Source organism: Schistocerca gregaria, chromosome 1, assembly GCF_023897955.1.
Source record: "Schistocerca gregaria isolate iqSchGreg1 chromosome 1, iqSchGreg1.2, whole genome shotgun sequence".
NCBI lineage: Eukaryota > Metazoa > Arthropoda > Insecta > Orthoptera > Acrididae > Schistocerca > Schistocerca gregaria.
This window is the reverse complement of record NC_064920.1, coordinates 1,067,502,811-1,067,520,563: the sequence shown is the minus strand read 5'-3', so window position 1 is coordinate 1,067,520,563 and position 17,753 is coordinate 1,067,502,811. Positions and strand designations below refer to the sequence as shown.

The window sequence follows — 17,753 nt, the reverse complement described above, 5'->3', positions numbered from 1 at the left end:
ACTGAGAACTGCACCAGCTTGGACCTTATATAGACGAGTGCTTGAACATTTGACTATTTCTGTTAATATATTATAGTTTATAATTTCCCAGGGTTAAAATGATCCTTTCTAGTTGGTTTTGAAGTTAACTATTAGGTTTTATTACTTAAATAACATGAGTGAGCTCTAACAATTTAAATACGCGGAACTAACTTATGCATCCGCAGTGGGAATTCGTGACTTATAACCATGGCAGCCCTCTTGAACAATAATTTTTACTTTTTCAAATTTACTTAATTCTCAATTAATGCACTTACAAAGTTGAGACTGGAGTCATTTTACATAGAATAATAAAGGTAGCAAAAGCATTGAACAGATCTCGGAATTATGTAGTAGTTTGGTCACAATTGACACTGAAAGTTGTACAGGCTACAGATTTCAAGTCTTAATATCTATTTAACTAATAGACTTTAGGTTAATTTAAACACTTTTCTGGAATCAGTAAAATTTAGGCTTTCTTTTGGATGCAATCTTATAGCTGAATTTGATCTATTAGCTCACTCGAATTTTACTTAATATCTATTGCACAATATACGTTGGTGTTCATAACTTTTAATAGTATGCATTTCCAATAAAACTGATTAGCTCGTTACTTTCAGAATAGACATTAGAAAGTACTGAAATAATAGATTTTACTAGGGGGATTTTATTTAAACTATTTCTGAATTCTGTACTTAGAGGCTGAAGGCCACAGAATCTGTAGTCGGAATCTGAGTAGTGAAAATGAAAAAATAAATAAATTTAATAAATAAATTAATAAAAGTTCATTGCTTAACTAGGTTACTGAAGGAGCGTAAAACCAAAACAGGATAGTAGTGGGCAACCCTGCTTCGTTACAAGTCCAGGTGGGTGTCAAAAACCAAGGACATGTTGCGGTGCTATTTCCCACCTGCGCAGTTCTGAGAAACTGGTGTCTGGGGGAAGAATCCAGATGATGCGTGTGGTGAAACTGGACCAAGGTGCCATGTTTTAGAGCATGCTCTGAACCAAGGTAGTGCGAGTTGCCAGTATACACCCTCTGCCTGTATCCTGGTTTTCGACACCCACCTGGCCTTAATCTACATTAATTTTATCTGTCTCATCATTTATTCACTGTAATTACACTTTGCTTCTCTCCGTTTTAGGTTTCTACATCTTTCATTGTCTTTCCTATCTATTTTTCACCACCCTCCTCCCACCTCTGTTATGTACAGTGCACTTAGCTTTTCACTCTTATTAATTGATGCATAATGCTTAAGCAGTAATCTAAGTCTGCATATTACTATGTCTTCCACCTTTATCTCCGGTTTTCAAATCTTAAACGATGCAGTCCCCAACAATCAGTCTTTCCTTCTCATCCCCTCCGATGAATCTCCCCTGACCCACAGTTCTGAGTGACTTTCCCAAAATCTAACCATTTTCCTAGACCTGTCCAGACCTTTTTCTTCACCTCTCTTTGTTCACCTCCAACCCATCTCCCTGAAGAAGGAACCACAGGCTCTGGGAGCTTGCCAATTACAACTGTCTTTTACATGTGTGTTCTGCTGCCACTTGGTGAGTACACTTTTTATCTACCCAGTTAAATAATTTGGTCAATAATTGACTGTTTTCTCTAGTTAATGCATTTCTGAGGGATGGATTTTCAAAAGATAGAGCATAATCAGTGTTCAAATATCTTGCTTAATTAGTGTATTGGTGTCATACTGTAATAAATAATTGTTTGAAGCTCTGTTTTATTACTGGTAGACAGGTTTCACAGTTTCCATGATATAATTAAGTAGTGATGCAAAAAGCTGTTAGTAATAAATCTCAATTTTTCAGATAGATGCATGTTAAAATAGTAAATAGTTTCATAAGGCCTGAAGTCTCGCATGTGTCAAGACATTTTATCTTGTAAGGTCCATAATAAAATGGAGGACATATGTGAAGACATCACTAGTTGCAACCTATATGTTTTTTCCTATTTTCCTTCTTGCTTCCTTTCTTTATGTTTTTTTGTAGTTGTACATGAATTTCAATGCATATTCGCACTGTTGCTGACTATTGTGTGCAAGAAGTGTTAATTGTGTCACAGAATAATAGAAACTTTTTGTTATAAGTGTGCCATCACCAATGGCCACTTCGTGGTCACGTCATTCGTGTGCTAAACGAACAGACTGTAATTCCGTAATCAAAATAACTTTAAAACCCTGTACTGAACTGTGTTACCTCAGTGTTGTGTATAAGGGACATAATAAATCAGCTTTACAATGCTGAATGTTGGCAATAACTGTAACAATGTGCCATTATCCAGTGACCTATAAAATTCCACATGAGTTAATTCATCTGTAGCATCTACACACGATGGAGCTGATTTCAGCATGCCGTCTGCAACAATAACCTGCTGACGACATTGCACCTCACCACCTCCATCATAACAGATAAGGATAGCTGCTTTAGCTCTCATCAAAGGCTAAAACAACTATTAAAATTGTAAACTTTCTATTTGGAACTCGTTAAAAGAGTATATATATATATATTTTTTTTAAAGTAACTGTGAAGTTAGTGAGAGCGTTATTAAAGTAGACATTGTTGACCTCCATTAGTGTAGTTGTTTCCAATCCTATACCTATTTCTTTCATTCATAATTTTAGCACTGTTGCCACTGCCTGCTATTTTAAATATCTTTTGGCGAGTCTGAAACTCAAGGACCTAGGTCAACTTCCAGTCTAATGTAAAAGTCTTCTTCTGCCAAGGCTTTCAACTCTCTTCACTTTGTTTTTATCCATCTGCTGCAGCTTGGTAAATAAGAACATGGATTAAATTGAAGATGGTTAAAAATAAGCATGTTCATCTTTTATTAATGAAAATGTACATTAGAACTGTAATCCTTAATATCATAACAAGGGCTGAAAGGTCACTAAACAACAGCTTCTGCTACATGATCTAAAAATATTTCCCCTGTGCTTTAAGAGAAGTTAAGTTCCTTAGAGTGCTGCTTGGCCCAGAGAAGCATCCCTGAAAGGGAGGCAAGAGTGTGGCATGCAATTTACAGTTGCACAACTCTATTTACTTTAAGTAATTGCACAAGCAGACAAAGTGTTTATTAAAACAGAAGTTGAGAAACACAGTAGGAAGGTATTTTCTTTACATATAATAAATAAGTGATAGTGCACATGGTATGTGTGTGTGTGTGTGTGTGTGTGTGTGTGTGTGTGTGTGTGTGTGTGAGAGAGAGAGAGAGAGAGAGAGAGAGAGAGAGAGAGAGAGAGAGAGAGAGAGAGAGAGGGAGGGCGGGGGGGGGGGGGGGGGGTTTGTATGCGCATTTTTTAATGCTCTTGCCCACCAAACTGCACTCCGCCTCGAGAGTTTGTCCTCATAATCCTTGTTCACATGTGACAGACTTAAACACAAAACACAGAAAGGTTCTTACCATCAATAGTCTTTTAATTTCACTGTCAACCAGTTCTGCTGTGCCTGGGCTAAGTTCATTAACCCATAATTTGTCATGGTTATCGTATGTCCGGAGGCCAACAGTTGTAGACATTCCCCATTCTTTAACCATAGAGGTTGCGATAGAAGTTGCTTGCTATAAGAAAACAAAAACACACAGTTTACAGTTTTTTGCTGAAGCTATTATCAAATGTTCAATTACTAAATGTAAAGTTAATGAATAGAGAAGATAAATGGACAGACACTAATAAAATGTAAATAAGAGAGGAATTTTCATCTAATAGATATTTTGAGGAAATCAAATTCAGTTTCTCAACATTAAAAACAAATGAGTGCAGCATCGATATACATTTGTGGTACAGAATGAGGGAAATGTTGGCCTTTATTGTGAATCATTTTGTAATTGATCACATTTCAAATAATGTAGTTGCATTAAGATTGACAGTTAATCTCATTTATCTACACCCACCCTCCAATGTCCAACCCTGCCTCTACCACCAAGCAACACCTATGTAGAAATATCAATAAATAAATGCCATTAGTATAATTTTTATTGTAAATCTCATTTCCTTGAGAATTCCTATATCTACATCTACATATATACTCTACAAACCACCATAAAGTGGGTGGCAAAGGGTACATCCCATTGTACCAGTTATTAGGATTTCTTCCCGTTACATTCACTTATGGGATGCAGGAAGCATGTTTGTCTGAATGCTTCCGTGTATGCAGTAATTATTCTAATCTTATCCTCATTATCCCTATGTGACCAATACATAGGGGGTTGCAGTATATTCCTAGAGTCATCATTTAAAGCTGGATCATGAAACTTTGTTAGGAGACTTCTCGGAATAGCTTACGGCTATCTTCGAGAGTCAGCCAGTTCAGTTTGTTCAGTAGCTCTGTCACACTTTCCCACAGATCAAACAAACCTGTGACCATTCATGCCTCTCTTCTGTGTATACAATCCATGTCCCATGTTAGTCCTGTTTGGTGGAGGTCCCACACACTTGAGCATATTCTAGAACCAGTCATATGAGTGATTTGCAAACAATCTCTTTTGTAGATTGATTGGCACTTCCCCAGTAGTCTACCAACAAAATGAAGTTTACCATCTGCTTTACCCACAACTGAGCTATGTGAACATTCCATTCCATATCCCTATAAAGTGTTACATCCAGGTATTTGTATGAGATGGCTGGTTCCATCTGTGACTCATTGATATTATAGTCATAAGACACTATGCTTTTTCATTTTGTGAAGAGCACAATTTTACATTTTTGGACATTTCAAGCAAATTACCAATTTCTGCTCCACTTCGAAATCTTATCAAGATCTGACTGAATATTTATGCAGCTTTTGACAGGTAGTGCTTCATTACAGATAACTACATCATTTAAAAAAATCTGATGTTACTATTAATATCATCTGCAAGGTCATTAATATACAACATGAACAGCAAACGTCCCAACACTCTTCTCTGGGACACACCCAAAGATACTTCTACATCTGACAATGACAATGCTGCATCCTCCCTGCTAAAAAGTTCTCAATCCAGTCACAAATTTCATTTGATACCTCGTATAATCATACTTTTGACACTGCGTGTAGGTGTGGTAATGAGTCAAATGCTTTTTAAAAATCAAGAAATACTGCATCTACCTGCCTACCTTGATCCAAAGCTTTCCTTACATCATGTGACAAAAGTGTGAGTTGAGTTTCACAGGATTGATGTTCTTGGAATCCATGCTGTATGGCATGGAAAACGCCATTCTGTTTGATATACCTCATTATGTTTGAGCTCAGAATTTGTTCTAAAATTCTAAACAAAACAATGTCAAGCATACTGGACAATAGTTTTGTGGATCACTTCTACTGCCCTTCTTGTAGGTGTGTGTGATTTGTGCTTTTTTCCAAGAAGTGGGCACAGTTTTTTGTTCGAGGGATTGGGCAGGAAAACAAGTTTAATGTTTTTAGAAACTTGTGAAGATAAAATTGTAATTGTACAAGAGTTTACTAGCAGTTTCCTCAAAGCTGACTTTAAAACAGCCTTAATCAAGTTCTAATTATAGAGTAACTAATAAGGTGGAGGAACTGACCATAATTTCCCATCATTCGTTCCAATGAATAATGACTCATAATGGATATGAAATATGTGTTTCAGTTAATTTCTGGCAAGTTGTTGCATACTATATGTTCCACACCCAGGAGGATCCACTCTTTTGTGGGTCTATCAAATGAATAATTTATCTAATCTAAAATATTAAAGTATGTAGCCTCTTGGTGCTATTCTCCTGAATAACCTCTACATTATTTCAAGGAATTTATGACTGCTTTCTGGTCTAACCTACGAAGTTAAGTTATTCGGAGTCCATGACATTTTAAAAAAATGTTATGTTTGAAATCTTTTCTTTTTTTTAAAAAAAAACGTAAACAATATTTAAAATTTAGAAATGAAGTTTCTTTTGACAACAGTCTTGTATTAAGTTTTCTCAGTCTTCTTACCATGTCAGATTTGAGTAGAAAGTAAGCTATTGATGAAAACTTACAGCACCACCGTCATGATAACATAGGCCAAACAATTACAGAACAATTATTAATTATATGTGGCCAATATAACAGCAGTTAGAACCATTTGTTCTTCCTGATGAAAACGGTAGTGATTATCATTAAAGGCTCAGGTCTTTATTTGAATTTGTGTGGAAACGGGACCAATAAAATTTTACATAGTTATCCAACTGTTGTTCACTGAGTGTGATAAACTTCAGTGAAGGTCATACTATGATGGTTGTGTAGTTTAGTACAGACTGGTTGTTTTATTGTGTAGTTTAGTACAGCCTGGTTGTTTTTCTGAACTTTCTTAAAAGTTTTGCCTCACAGGTCATAGATATTGCATCTTCTCTTCCATTATGCTTTATTACAAGAAGGCAAATTTTTCAGATAGTGCACTGAAATAGTATTTTCTATTTGTGCCCATTCATCCAGGGCTCCACTGTTTCTCATAACTGCACCATACTGACAGCTTTGACAATGATATTTGCAGTAACCAATTACTTCATATTGAGCTGATCGAGTTACAAGGTCAGTGGTTCTTGGTTAATAGAATATTGTTTATGTATTGTACCAAACACTGCTTTCAACCATTTTTTCACTTGTCAGTTGAAACACTGAAAATACATTTGTAATAGTTCTGACTAATACTCAAGTACTGTTGCACTCACGCTGCTTTGATGGAGTCACTGAGCAGTTACCTCATGATACATTTCTTGGACAAATTAAACATTAAAGCTGAGTGCCCTACAAAACTCATACAGAAAAATTTCACTGACTGGGCACCCTCATTGTTGATTGAAATTAATGTGAAACTTTTAAGACAAACAAGCAAATTTAATTAAAAAAAAAGGTTAGTAGCTGGCCAATACGCAGGACATACAGGGGAAACCTGATTGTAATTTCCATGGCCGCTATAGGATTTTTTTCCAACTTTGTGGCACCTTTTTAGTGTATTCCATAATCCCTGTAAACAAAGCCGCCAAATATTTCTCACAATTATCTGGAGGTCAACAACAAGGTTCCAACCATAGATGAGCAATGTATTTGCATTAGACTTAAGGCAACAGGTACAGAATGTAATACTTGTTTGTTTAGGCTGTTCAGCATAATGGTTATCAATTTTCTTACAAATATTTCATGATATGAATATTGTTCAAATCTGTAAATTGCAGACACAACAAAATCAAGGTTAAATGACATTTTATTATATAAAGGAAAGCTGCCACTCACCAAGAAGGGGAGATGCTGATTTGCAGGTAGGCACAACAAAAAGACTGTCACAAATAAAGCTTTTGGCCAGTAAGGACTTCGTCAAAAATAGTTGAAGACGCACACATACACACACACACACAAACACAACTCACACACACATTACTGTGGTCTCAGGCAACTGAGACCACAGTCTGAAAATAGTATCAGACAGGATCTGTTTTGATTAAGTAAAAAAAACATTCTGTAATGTAACACCTGTCGCAAGAGATCAGCACATTGTGTTGACCATGCAAATGAATACTCCAGCTGGGCCTGCACATGCATCCCTACTGAGTGTCTGTTGTTCATGCATTAAAACCAGCAGATGCTCCTCAGATTCTCCTGTTTCGTGAATGGCTGTTCACTGAAATAACAATGAATGGCTTGGCCATGGATCTGTTCTTTATGTCTGATGAAGCCTGGTTTCACTCTCACAGAATCTGGGCAGCAGAGAATCCACCTAACTTCCATGAAACACCATTACATGATCAGAAGGTTGGCGTTTGGTGTGCAGTGTTTGCACACTACCTTATTGGTCCCATCTTCTTTCATTGGACCCTAACTTTGGAGCATTACATTGTCAACATTTTGAAACTGTTTGTGGCAGCATTAACTGAAGAGAAAAGGAGCTATAGTTACTACCAACAGAATGGAGCAACTGCCCATACAGCCGGCCAAACCTTGGGGCACATTTACACAATCTTCACACCTGATAGAGTTATTAGCAGAGGTCAGTCTGATCACAGCCCTAAGTGGCCATCCATTTCACCTGATCCATCAGTGTGTCACTATTTTGTGTGGCAAGCCATTAAGTCTGAGATGTATCACATCAACCCACATAATCAGTATTCAAGAACTGCAACAGAACATTCTGAGTGAAACTGCAACAATCCCAGCAGTCCAGCTTTGATCAACTTTCAGCAACTTGCTGACTGGAACCCAAAGTTCCAAGAGATGTATGGTGGTCACTTTTAGCATCTATTGTAGTCAGGTTAGTACTGTCTTCCCTTTCCTCTGCTGTGTTCCTTTGTACACTGTAACTCAGTTCTCTTCTCCAGGCCACTTTTATTTGTCCCACCCTGTACTTACCATCTGATTCCTGTTGGGTATGAGTGAGTAAGGTGAACAGCATTCTCTCCAAATCTGTAGGACTGGAACTTTTTGATAAGTTTACTATGTGAGACAGTATCAAAAGCTTTCCTCAGATGTAGACAAGTCACACAGATTGTTTTATTACTCTCAAAAGAACCCTAAATATTTTTCATGACAGCCCCAATTGCTTTGACAGTGGAAAGATGAGGTCTGAAGCTATTTTGTGAAGAGCTAAGTAGATTATTTTGCTCAAAGTGCTGGTTTAACTGTTTGCCATACAATATTCTATAATTTTTGATATGACTGGTATGAGTGAGATGGATCGATAGTTATCAAGGAGTGCTTTATCACTTTCTTATGGATAGATGTTACAACAGTAATTTTAGGCAGTTGGAGAAGATACCTTCATGTAGCATTTGGCTGACGATTTTTGCTAGTGGCAGTAGAATTTCTTTTCTTGTACTTTTTATTACATAATTTGAAAGTCCATAAAAGTATTTCACTTTTGAGTTGCTAAGTTTGGCAATTGCTTCACTAACCTGTCAGCAGGATGTACAAGGCCAGCAGGAGTTGTCATGTTGCTTACTATCTACAGCTGGAAGCAAAACTATAGCTCTACTTGCGTCTTCAGTGAGATTTTTGTATTTGGTTGAATTGGGATGTTGTACTTATTTTCAGAGCTTATCTCTGTTTTTATAAACTTCCATGCTGCTTTACACTTATTTGTTGAGCCAAGTATGTAATTGTCTTTGGTTTTCCTTTTGACTGCTCTAATTTCTGATCTGTACACCCTTCTTGCTACTGTGTAAGGTTCCTTCTCAGCTTGACTCTGTTGCCTTCTGTCATAGTGCACTATCATTTCTCCCCTAAGTTTGTGGAGGTAGTGTGTACCAGTTTCTCAGTTCTTGAGGTTTATTACTCTGATTCTGCTTTGCATGTTTTTTATGATATTTGGAAAAACATAAGTCAAGATCTTTTACTAACAATTCTAAAAATTTCTGTGTTGATTCATTGGCACTACATCATTAGTGAGTACTGTATCCTAGTTTATGTGATTAGGTCTGATTTTTAACAAATTCAATTTATGTTCATTGACTGATCTGATTACTCTTCCTAATTCAGTTGATGAGCTGTCTGTGTCATTGTTTAGAGATGCCTAAGTCATAGCCCTGCATGATCTGATATCTTGAAGTTTAAAGTACCAAATTCAGTTTTATTTGGCTGAAAGTTGGAGATTACATTACCTAAGTGTTCACTGAACCTGGTGGGTTTGTCATTTAGGTAAAAGAAGTGTAGTGATCTTAACATGTCTAGTAAGTGCTTCACATCTTCTACCTAATGTCTATGTTAATATCACCAAATGTCAGAACTATGCACTTTTTATATTTTAATAGCATTCTTATCATTTTTTGAGATTTTCTATGAACAATTCTTCATTATTAATATGGGTGTGGTACACTGTTACAGTTCTTAGTTCTTGACTAGGCATCAATAGTGCTGAAACTTCAAAAACTGCTTCAATACATAGAAAAATTATATGTATCACTTGATATTCTAAATTATTTATTTCTTTCATAAAGATTGAAACACCACCATGCTTCAGATTTGTTCTACAGTAACATGTTGCTAATTGGCATTGGTAAGGCACACTTACTCGTAATTAAAGTTCACTATGAATTAGTTACTGTTCATTTACTAACAAAACATTGCAATTTAATTCTTCCAATCAATATTCCATTTCAGTAAGTTTATAACAATGAAAACAATCAATTTTTGAAACAATAATTTAATTTTTCCTTCTCACCCCATGTGGCAAGTCTTCCCTGACCCACAATTCTGGGAGACTTTCTCAAAAATCTACCCCTTTTCCTAGATCTCTCCAGTCCTTTTCCTTTTCCCCTCTTCCTTCCCCTTCAACACTTCTGCCTGAAGAAGGAGCCACTGGCTCCAAAAGCTTGTCTAATTACAACCTCCTTTTATGTGTGTGTGCTGCTGCTGCTTGGTAAGTAGATTTTTTATCTATAAAAAAAAATATTTCTGTAAATATATTTGTCAATGACTCTATGTTAATATGCAAGAAAAATGCATTTTTTGCATTGATGCCTGGCTGATTGGACACACAAAATTCTTGACTACTGTCATCTGAAGATTTTTTCTTTTTAAATTCCTTTAACTCCTTGTGTGGAGCATGGGGCTGCAACAAAAGATCACCATCTTGTTCTGTCTGCTAGTATTTTCATTTCTTCCCATCCTATTCTTTGTCATTGACCTTCCACTTCAACTGATCATTTCCACATCATTCTAGGCCTGCCTCATCTCTGTTGTCCCTGTGGGATTAATAAAGTGCTTCCTTCGCAATACGTTCATTTGATCCTCTAGGTGTGTGTCCTAACCATTGCCACTTCCTGCTTATTTGCAGCCTCAGTTGGCTTCTGATTGGTTTTACCAGAGTGTTTTGAAGAGGTGACATTTGGCCTCCATCCTCCCAGTAAGTTCCTCCAATATCTGTTGTTGAATGTCTGCAGTTTATGGATTAGCTGCTTTGTGATTTTCCGTGTTTCACATTCATATAGAAGCATAGATTTTACATTATTTTCAAATATCACAATTTGATCATTCACATAATTTGCTTTGATCTCCAAGTAGAGGGCAGAGCTGTGAAATGTCTTTGGCTTTGTTGATGTGGTTGTTAATGTCCACTGTTGACCAATCATATGGTGTAAACATGCTTTCAAGGTAGCAAAACTTATCCACTCTTTCGAATACCTGGCTCCCAAGCTCAGGGGTGTTATTATCATTTACCTGCATGTCTTTTGGTTTTTGGCATTAAGTTTCAAACTGACATTCTTTGCCACAGATTTCAGTTCTTCTAGTTTCTCTTTCATGTCATTGAGGCTGTGGAATAGAAAGCAAAGGTCATCAGCAAAATCAAGGTCTTATAGGCGTGTTCCATTATCCCATTTTATTCCTTTCCCTTTATCTGTTGCATGCATCACAACAAGATTCAGTACTATATTAAATAGTATTGGTGAGAGCATGCAGCCTTGCTTAGCTCCTGTTTTCATTGCTATTGGATCTGAAAGCAGACCGCAATGTTGGAAGTGGTATCTGCATTTTTCAAACATGCACTTGACAAGAGGAATTAGTTTCTTGGGAATTCCAAAAGTTTGAAGTGAGCTCCATATTGCTGTTCTAATTATACTTTCAAAGGCCTCAAAGTCTACAAACAGCATCTAAAGCAAAGATTGGTATTCATATGAATGTTCAGCTATTATTCTCAAGGTGTTTATCTGGTCAATGCAAGAGCAACCTTCCCTGAATTCTGCTTGTTCTCTTCTTATTTTCTTGTCTACACACACTTTTGTTCTATTTAGGATTATTCAGGTGAGGATCTTGCTTGGGACTGGCAGCATGGTGGCACCTCTCCAATTATCACAAACCAATAATAGATCTTCCTTCTTTTGCAGCTTGACGAGCATGCCTCTGTTCCTTTAATTTGGTACTTTTTCATTCATAAATATCACTGCCAGGAGTGGATGCAATATTTCTGCCATTATAGAGGGATTTACATTGAGTAACTCTGTGGTGATGTAGTCCACACCAGGAGCTCTTCCATTTTTCATTTATTAGGCTGCTTTAGCAATTTCTTCTTTGGATGGTTGTTCTACATTAATTGACATATTTGGTGAGAGTCCTTCCCTGTCCACATTCAGCTGAGTTAGTGTCATCTGTAGTTTCAAGGTTCAGAAAGTTCACAAAATGTTGTTTCCATCCCCGCACTTGGTCTTCTCAATCTGTGAGTAGTTTTCCTTGCTTGTCTTTGATTGGCATTTTAACCCCCAAATTTCTTATTTGATAGATTCCTTGTGTTGTTGTATCAGGTCTTGTTAGCATCTCTGTTAGCTGCTGTCTCCTCTTTAGCTGTGAGATTATTGATGAAGGTTCTCTTATCTTTTGTGAAACTCCTCATCATCATTCTATTAAATATGCAGAGTTCCTGTTGGGTTTCTTCTTTTACTTCCCTTGTCTGCTCACAATGTAGCCACAGTTTTGCATTCCTCCTCTACTCTATAGAATCCTAAGCATGATCAGAGATCCATTCTTGTCTGCCATGATCCTTTGTTCCAAGAATTTCTTCAGCAGTCTGTGCATAGGTCGTTTCCACTGCATCCTAATTGACCCTCAGTGTCATTCTCTTCGATTACACTGCTAATCACTTCCAAATAATTTCTCAACTGGATTGAGAACTCTTCTCAGATTTTTGCATTGTCCAACTTTTCAAAATTAAACTGACTCCTCTGCTGCCTTCAATGTCTCTTGTGTGTGCAGCTAGTTTTAGAGGGACCTTGCTAGCATAAGGCAGTGTTCACTATCAACATCTGCTCCTCTTTTATTCCTCACATCTACAAGTGATCTTTTCCAGGTCCTTTTTAGTGTATTCCATAATCCCTGTAAACAAAGCCGCCAAATATTTCTCACAATTATCTGGAGGTCAACAACAAGGTTCCAACCATAGATGAGCAATGTATTTGCATTAGGCTTAAGGCAACAGGTACAGAATGTAATACTTGTTTGTTTAGGCTGTTCAGCATAATGGTTATCAATTTTCTTACAAATATTTCATGATGTGAATATTGTTCAAATCTGTAAATTGCAGACACAACAAAATCAAGGTTAAATGACATTTTATTATATAAAGGAAAGCTGCCACTCACCAAGAAGGGGAGATGCTGATTTGCAGGTAGGCACAACAAAAAGACTGTCGCAAATAAAGCTTTTGGCCAGTAAGGACTTCGTCAAAAATAGTTGAAGACGCACACATACACATACACACACAAACACAACTCAGACCACAGTCTGAAAATAGTATCAGACAGGATCTGTTTTGATTAAGTAAAAAAACATTCTGTAATGTAACACCTATCGCAAGAGATCAGCACATTGTATTGACCATGCAAATGAATACTCCAGCTGGGCCTGCACATGCATACCTACTGAGTGTCTGTTGTTCATGCATTAAAACCAGCAGATGCTCCTCAGAGTAACTCCTCTCGCTCTATTCGTCCACTAGACTCAGAGGGCCATAGACACGGGTTCCCAGGTAGATGCCGTGTATTTTGACTTCCGCAAGGTGTTTGATATGGTTTCCCACAGTCGTTTAATGAACAAAGTAAGAGCATATGGACTATCAGACCAATTGTGTGATTGGATTGAAGAGTTCCTAGATAACAGAATGCAGCATGTCATTCTCAATGGGGAGAAGTCTTCCGAAGTAAAAGTGATTTCAGGTGTGCTGCAGGGGAGTGTTGTAGGACAATTGCTATTCACGATATACATAAATGGCCTTGTGGATAACATCAGAAGTTCACTGAGACTCTTTGTGGATGATGCTGTGGTATATTGAGAGGTTGTAACAATGGAAAATTGTACTGATATGCAGGAGGATCTGCAACGAATTGACGCATGTTGCAGGGAATGGCAATTGAATCTCAAGGTAGACAAGTGTAATGTGCTGCAAATACATAGAAAGAAAGATCCTTTATCATTTAGCTATAATATAGCAGGTCAGCAACTGGAAGCAGTTAACTCCATAAATTATCTGGAAGTAGGCATTAGGAGTGATTTAAAATGGAATGATCATATAAAGTTGATCATTGGTAAAGCAGATACCAGACTGAGATTCATTGGAAGAATCCTAAGGAAAACAAAGGAAGTAGGTTACAGTACTTTTGTTTGCCCACTGCTTGAATATTGCTCACCAGTGTAGGATCCCTACCAGTTAGGGTTGATAGAAGAGATAAAGAAGGTCCTACGGAGAGCAGCGTGCTTCATTACAGGATCATTTAGTAATCCCAAAAGCATTACGGAGCTGATAGATAAACTCCAGTGGAAGACTTTGCAGGAGAGACGCTCAGTAGCTCGGTACGGGCTTTTGTTGAAGTTTCGAGAACATATCTTCACTGAGGAGTCAAGCAGTATCTTGCTCCCTCCTACATATACACTCCTGGAAATTGAAATAAGAACACCGTGAATTCATTGTCCCAGGAAGGGGAAACTTTATTGACACATTCCTGGGGTCAGATACATCACATGATCACACTGACAGAACCACAGGCACATAGACACAGGCAACAGAGCATGCACAATGTCGGCACTAGTACAGTGTATATCCACCTTTCGCAGCAAAGCAGGCTGCTATTCTCCCATGGAGACGATCGTAGAGATGCTGGATGTAGTCCTGTGGAACGGCTTGCCATGCCATTTCCACCTGGCGCCTTAGTTGGACCAGCGTTCGTGCTGGACGTGCAGACTGCGTGAGACGACGCTTCATCCAGTCCCAAACATGCTCAATGGGGGACAGATCCGGAGATCTTGCTGGCCAGGGTAGTTGACTTACACCTTATAGAGCACCTTGGGTGGCACAGGATACATGCGGACGTGCATTGTCCTGTTGGAACAGCAAGTTCCCTTGCCGGTCTAGGAATGGTAGAACGATGGGTTCGATGACGGTTTGGATGTACCGTGCACTATTCAGTGTCCCCTCGACGATCACCAGAGGTGTACGGCCAGTGTAGGAGATCGCTCCCCACACCATGATGCCGGGTGTTGGCCCTGTGTGCCTCTGTCGTATGCAGTCCTGATTGTGGCGCTCACATGCACGGCGCCAAACACGCATACGACCATCATTGGCACCAAGGCAGAAGCGACTCTCATCGCTGAAGACGACACGTCTCCATTCGTCCCTCCATTCACGCCTGTCGCGACACCACTGGAGGCGGGCTGCACGATGTTGGGGCGTGAGCGGAAGACGGCCTAACGGTGTGCGGGACCGTAGCCCAGCTTCATGGAGACGGTTGCGAATGGTCCTCGCCGATACCCCAGGAGCAACAGTGTCCCTAATTTGCTGGGAAGTGGCGGTGCGGTCCCCTACGGCACTGCGTAGGATCCTACGGTCTTGGCGTGCATCCGTGCGTCGCTGCGGTCCGGTCCCAGGTCGACGGGCACGTGCACCTTCCGCCGACCACTGACGACAACATCGATGTACTGTGGAGACCTCACGCCCCACGTGTTGAGCAATTCGGCGGTACGTCCACCCGGCCTCCCGCATGCCCACTATACGCCCTCGCTCAAAGTCCGTCAGCTGCACATACGGTTCACGTCCACGCTGTCGCGGCATGCTACCAGTGTTAAAGACTGCGATGGAGCTCCGTATGCCACGGCAAACTGGCTGACACTGACGACAGCGGTGCACAAATGCTGCGCAGCTAGCGCCATTCGACGGCCAACACCGCGGTTCCTGGTGTGTCCGCTGTGCCGTGCGTGTGATCATTGCTTGTACAGCCCTCTCGCAGTGTCCGGAGCAAGTATGGTGGGTCTGACACACCGGTGTCAATGTGTTCTTTTTTCCATTTCCAGGAGTGTATATCGCAAAGAGACCATGAGGATAAAATCAGAGGGATTAGAGGCCACACAGAGGCATGCCAACAATCTTTCATTCCATGAAGAATACGAGACTGGAATAGAAAGGAGAACCGATAGAGGTACTCAAAGTACCCTCCGCCAAACACTGTCAGGTGGCTTGTGGAGAATGGATGTAGGTGTAGATGTAGAAACAACATTGCTATACTAGCATAAGCTAAAGAGCATGGGAAAAGGACCGCAGGAAAGTATTTTGAGCCACCTCCAATTGAAAATAATGATGAGACCTCGGTGGAATTAGGAAGATGTTTTAAAGAAAGCACCTCACAGTAAACATAATCTGAGAAGTGGAACTGTTAAATGGCCAAAACTTAAAGCAGAACTCAATATTTGGATGTCAGAGAAGGTGCAAGTGGGAATTTCAGTTTCCCTGAAAAATGATCATTCATCAAGCGAAAACAATATCCATTTACAAGAGGATCACTGACTTTACTGGAGCAACATCATTCAAGATTTATAAAGGGTTATTGGCTTCGTCTGCAGACCAGAACAAAAAATCACAGTAGATGCCACCCAGGTAGAAAGAACAGCCTGTTGAATTTCATCAATTTGTCATTAGTACAACTGAAAGAAAAAAGCTTGAACTTTTGCAATCTGGAAATGAGGATCAGACTCTGCTAACCTTCGATGTGACCACTAACAGAACTATGGTTTCCAAAGGCACAAAAAGTGTTGTAGTTTTAGCATAGAGGGCTGAAAAGACTCATTACAAAGTCATTTTATCCTACTGTGCTGACAAGACAAAATTGTTGCTACTTTTCATTTTTAAAAGAAAGACGCTACTTGAGGAACAACTGAAAAAAGGAGTAATTTGTCCATGTACACAATAAATGCTGGAGGGATGGAAGAGGAATGAGGTTTCGGATGATTTTAATAATTTTTTATATGTATTAGTAAATGAAAGTGATAAAAAAAGGAGAAAATAATATTGACATCAGGAATGTTATAATAACAAGTAGGATAACCCCATCTTGCCGTGTTACAAATGGATCATATTTGGTAGTGTGCCTACCTCCTTGGATACAGTATTGGCTACCTCACTCTCAAGAATTTCCCATGTTATGAAGGCAGCATAACAATGCCTCTATTACCTGTCTTTACAATTGAAGTAGGGTGCTCTAGATACTCTAGAAAGTTTTCTCTGCTATGTTCAGATGGTGGATGGTCTGCCGAGCACTGAGTGAATCTGAGCGGATGAGGGATTTTAACCCCTGAATAAGTCTCATCTGATCCACAGCTCTCAGAGTTGCATATAGTCCAGAATAAAACACATTAAACTCATTGAGAACACTTATTCTGACGAAATGGACAGGAAAAATAAGGGAACAATGAAGTGTCCCCTGTGCGTATTACATTAAAATCATAAAGCTTATTTAAAACTTTAAAAAATGATTTTAAAACCATAGTCATGTGTGATCAGTTTGCTGTACTTTACAAAATCTAAAATTGTCCTGTACTTCAAAAACAACCAATGTGTACCTATGCTCCAGCCCAGCCTTAATAGATTAATATGAAACACACCTGGATTCATGACATGCTGACTTTCTGCTATATCAAAATGTTCTGTCACATGTGACCAGTTTCTGTAAAATTATTGCAATGCTGTATGAATGTTACCTGCTGTAGGAAAAGTCAATGATGTCTGAACCAACTGGAGCTCAAATGCCTGTTTTGCCACATGGAGCATTTAATGAGAAAATAGTAGCAGCTCTCCTGTCTCTGCTTGGTACTGGACTTCTCCTCTGAGCCGCTGTAGCCAATCGGATGCCCTCATAGTACACTGAAGCCAATATTTTTAAATACACTGGTCATGCTGAGCCACAGACAGTGCAACCATAATTCAGACAAGACCGTAAAACACTTTTATAAAATTATAATGAGTGTGATCTGTCAAGCTCCCAGTTCCTACCAGAAAGGATTCTAATTTT

The 17,753-nt window shown here is 38.9% G+C and overlaps 1 protein-coding gene across 5 annotated transcripts in view; it reads right to left on the bottom strand.

Annotated features, from left to right (window-relative positions):
* Positions 1–17,753, bottom strand: part of LOC126281423 (ATP-dependent zinc metalloprotease YME1L-like) — a 252,411-nt gene that overhangs the window by 15,578 nt on the left and 219,080 nt on the right. For all 5 annotated transcript variants that reach the window (XM_049980379.1, XM_049980388.1, XM_049980395.1 and 2 more), the window contains one exon: positions 3,431–3,586. In XM_049980379.1, the coding sequence (XP_049836336.1) occupies positions 3,431–3,586 (156 nt within the window). The remainder of the gene's footprint in view (positions 1–3,430; positions 3,587–17,753) is intronic.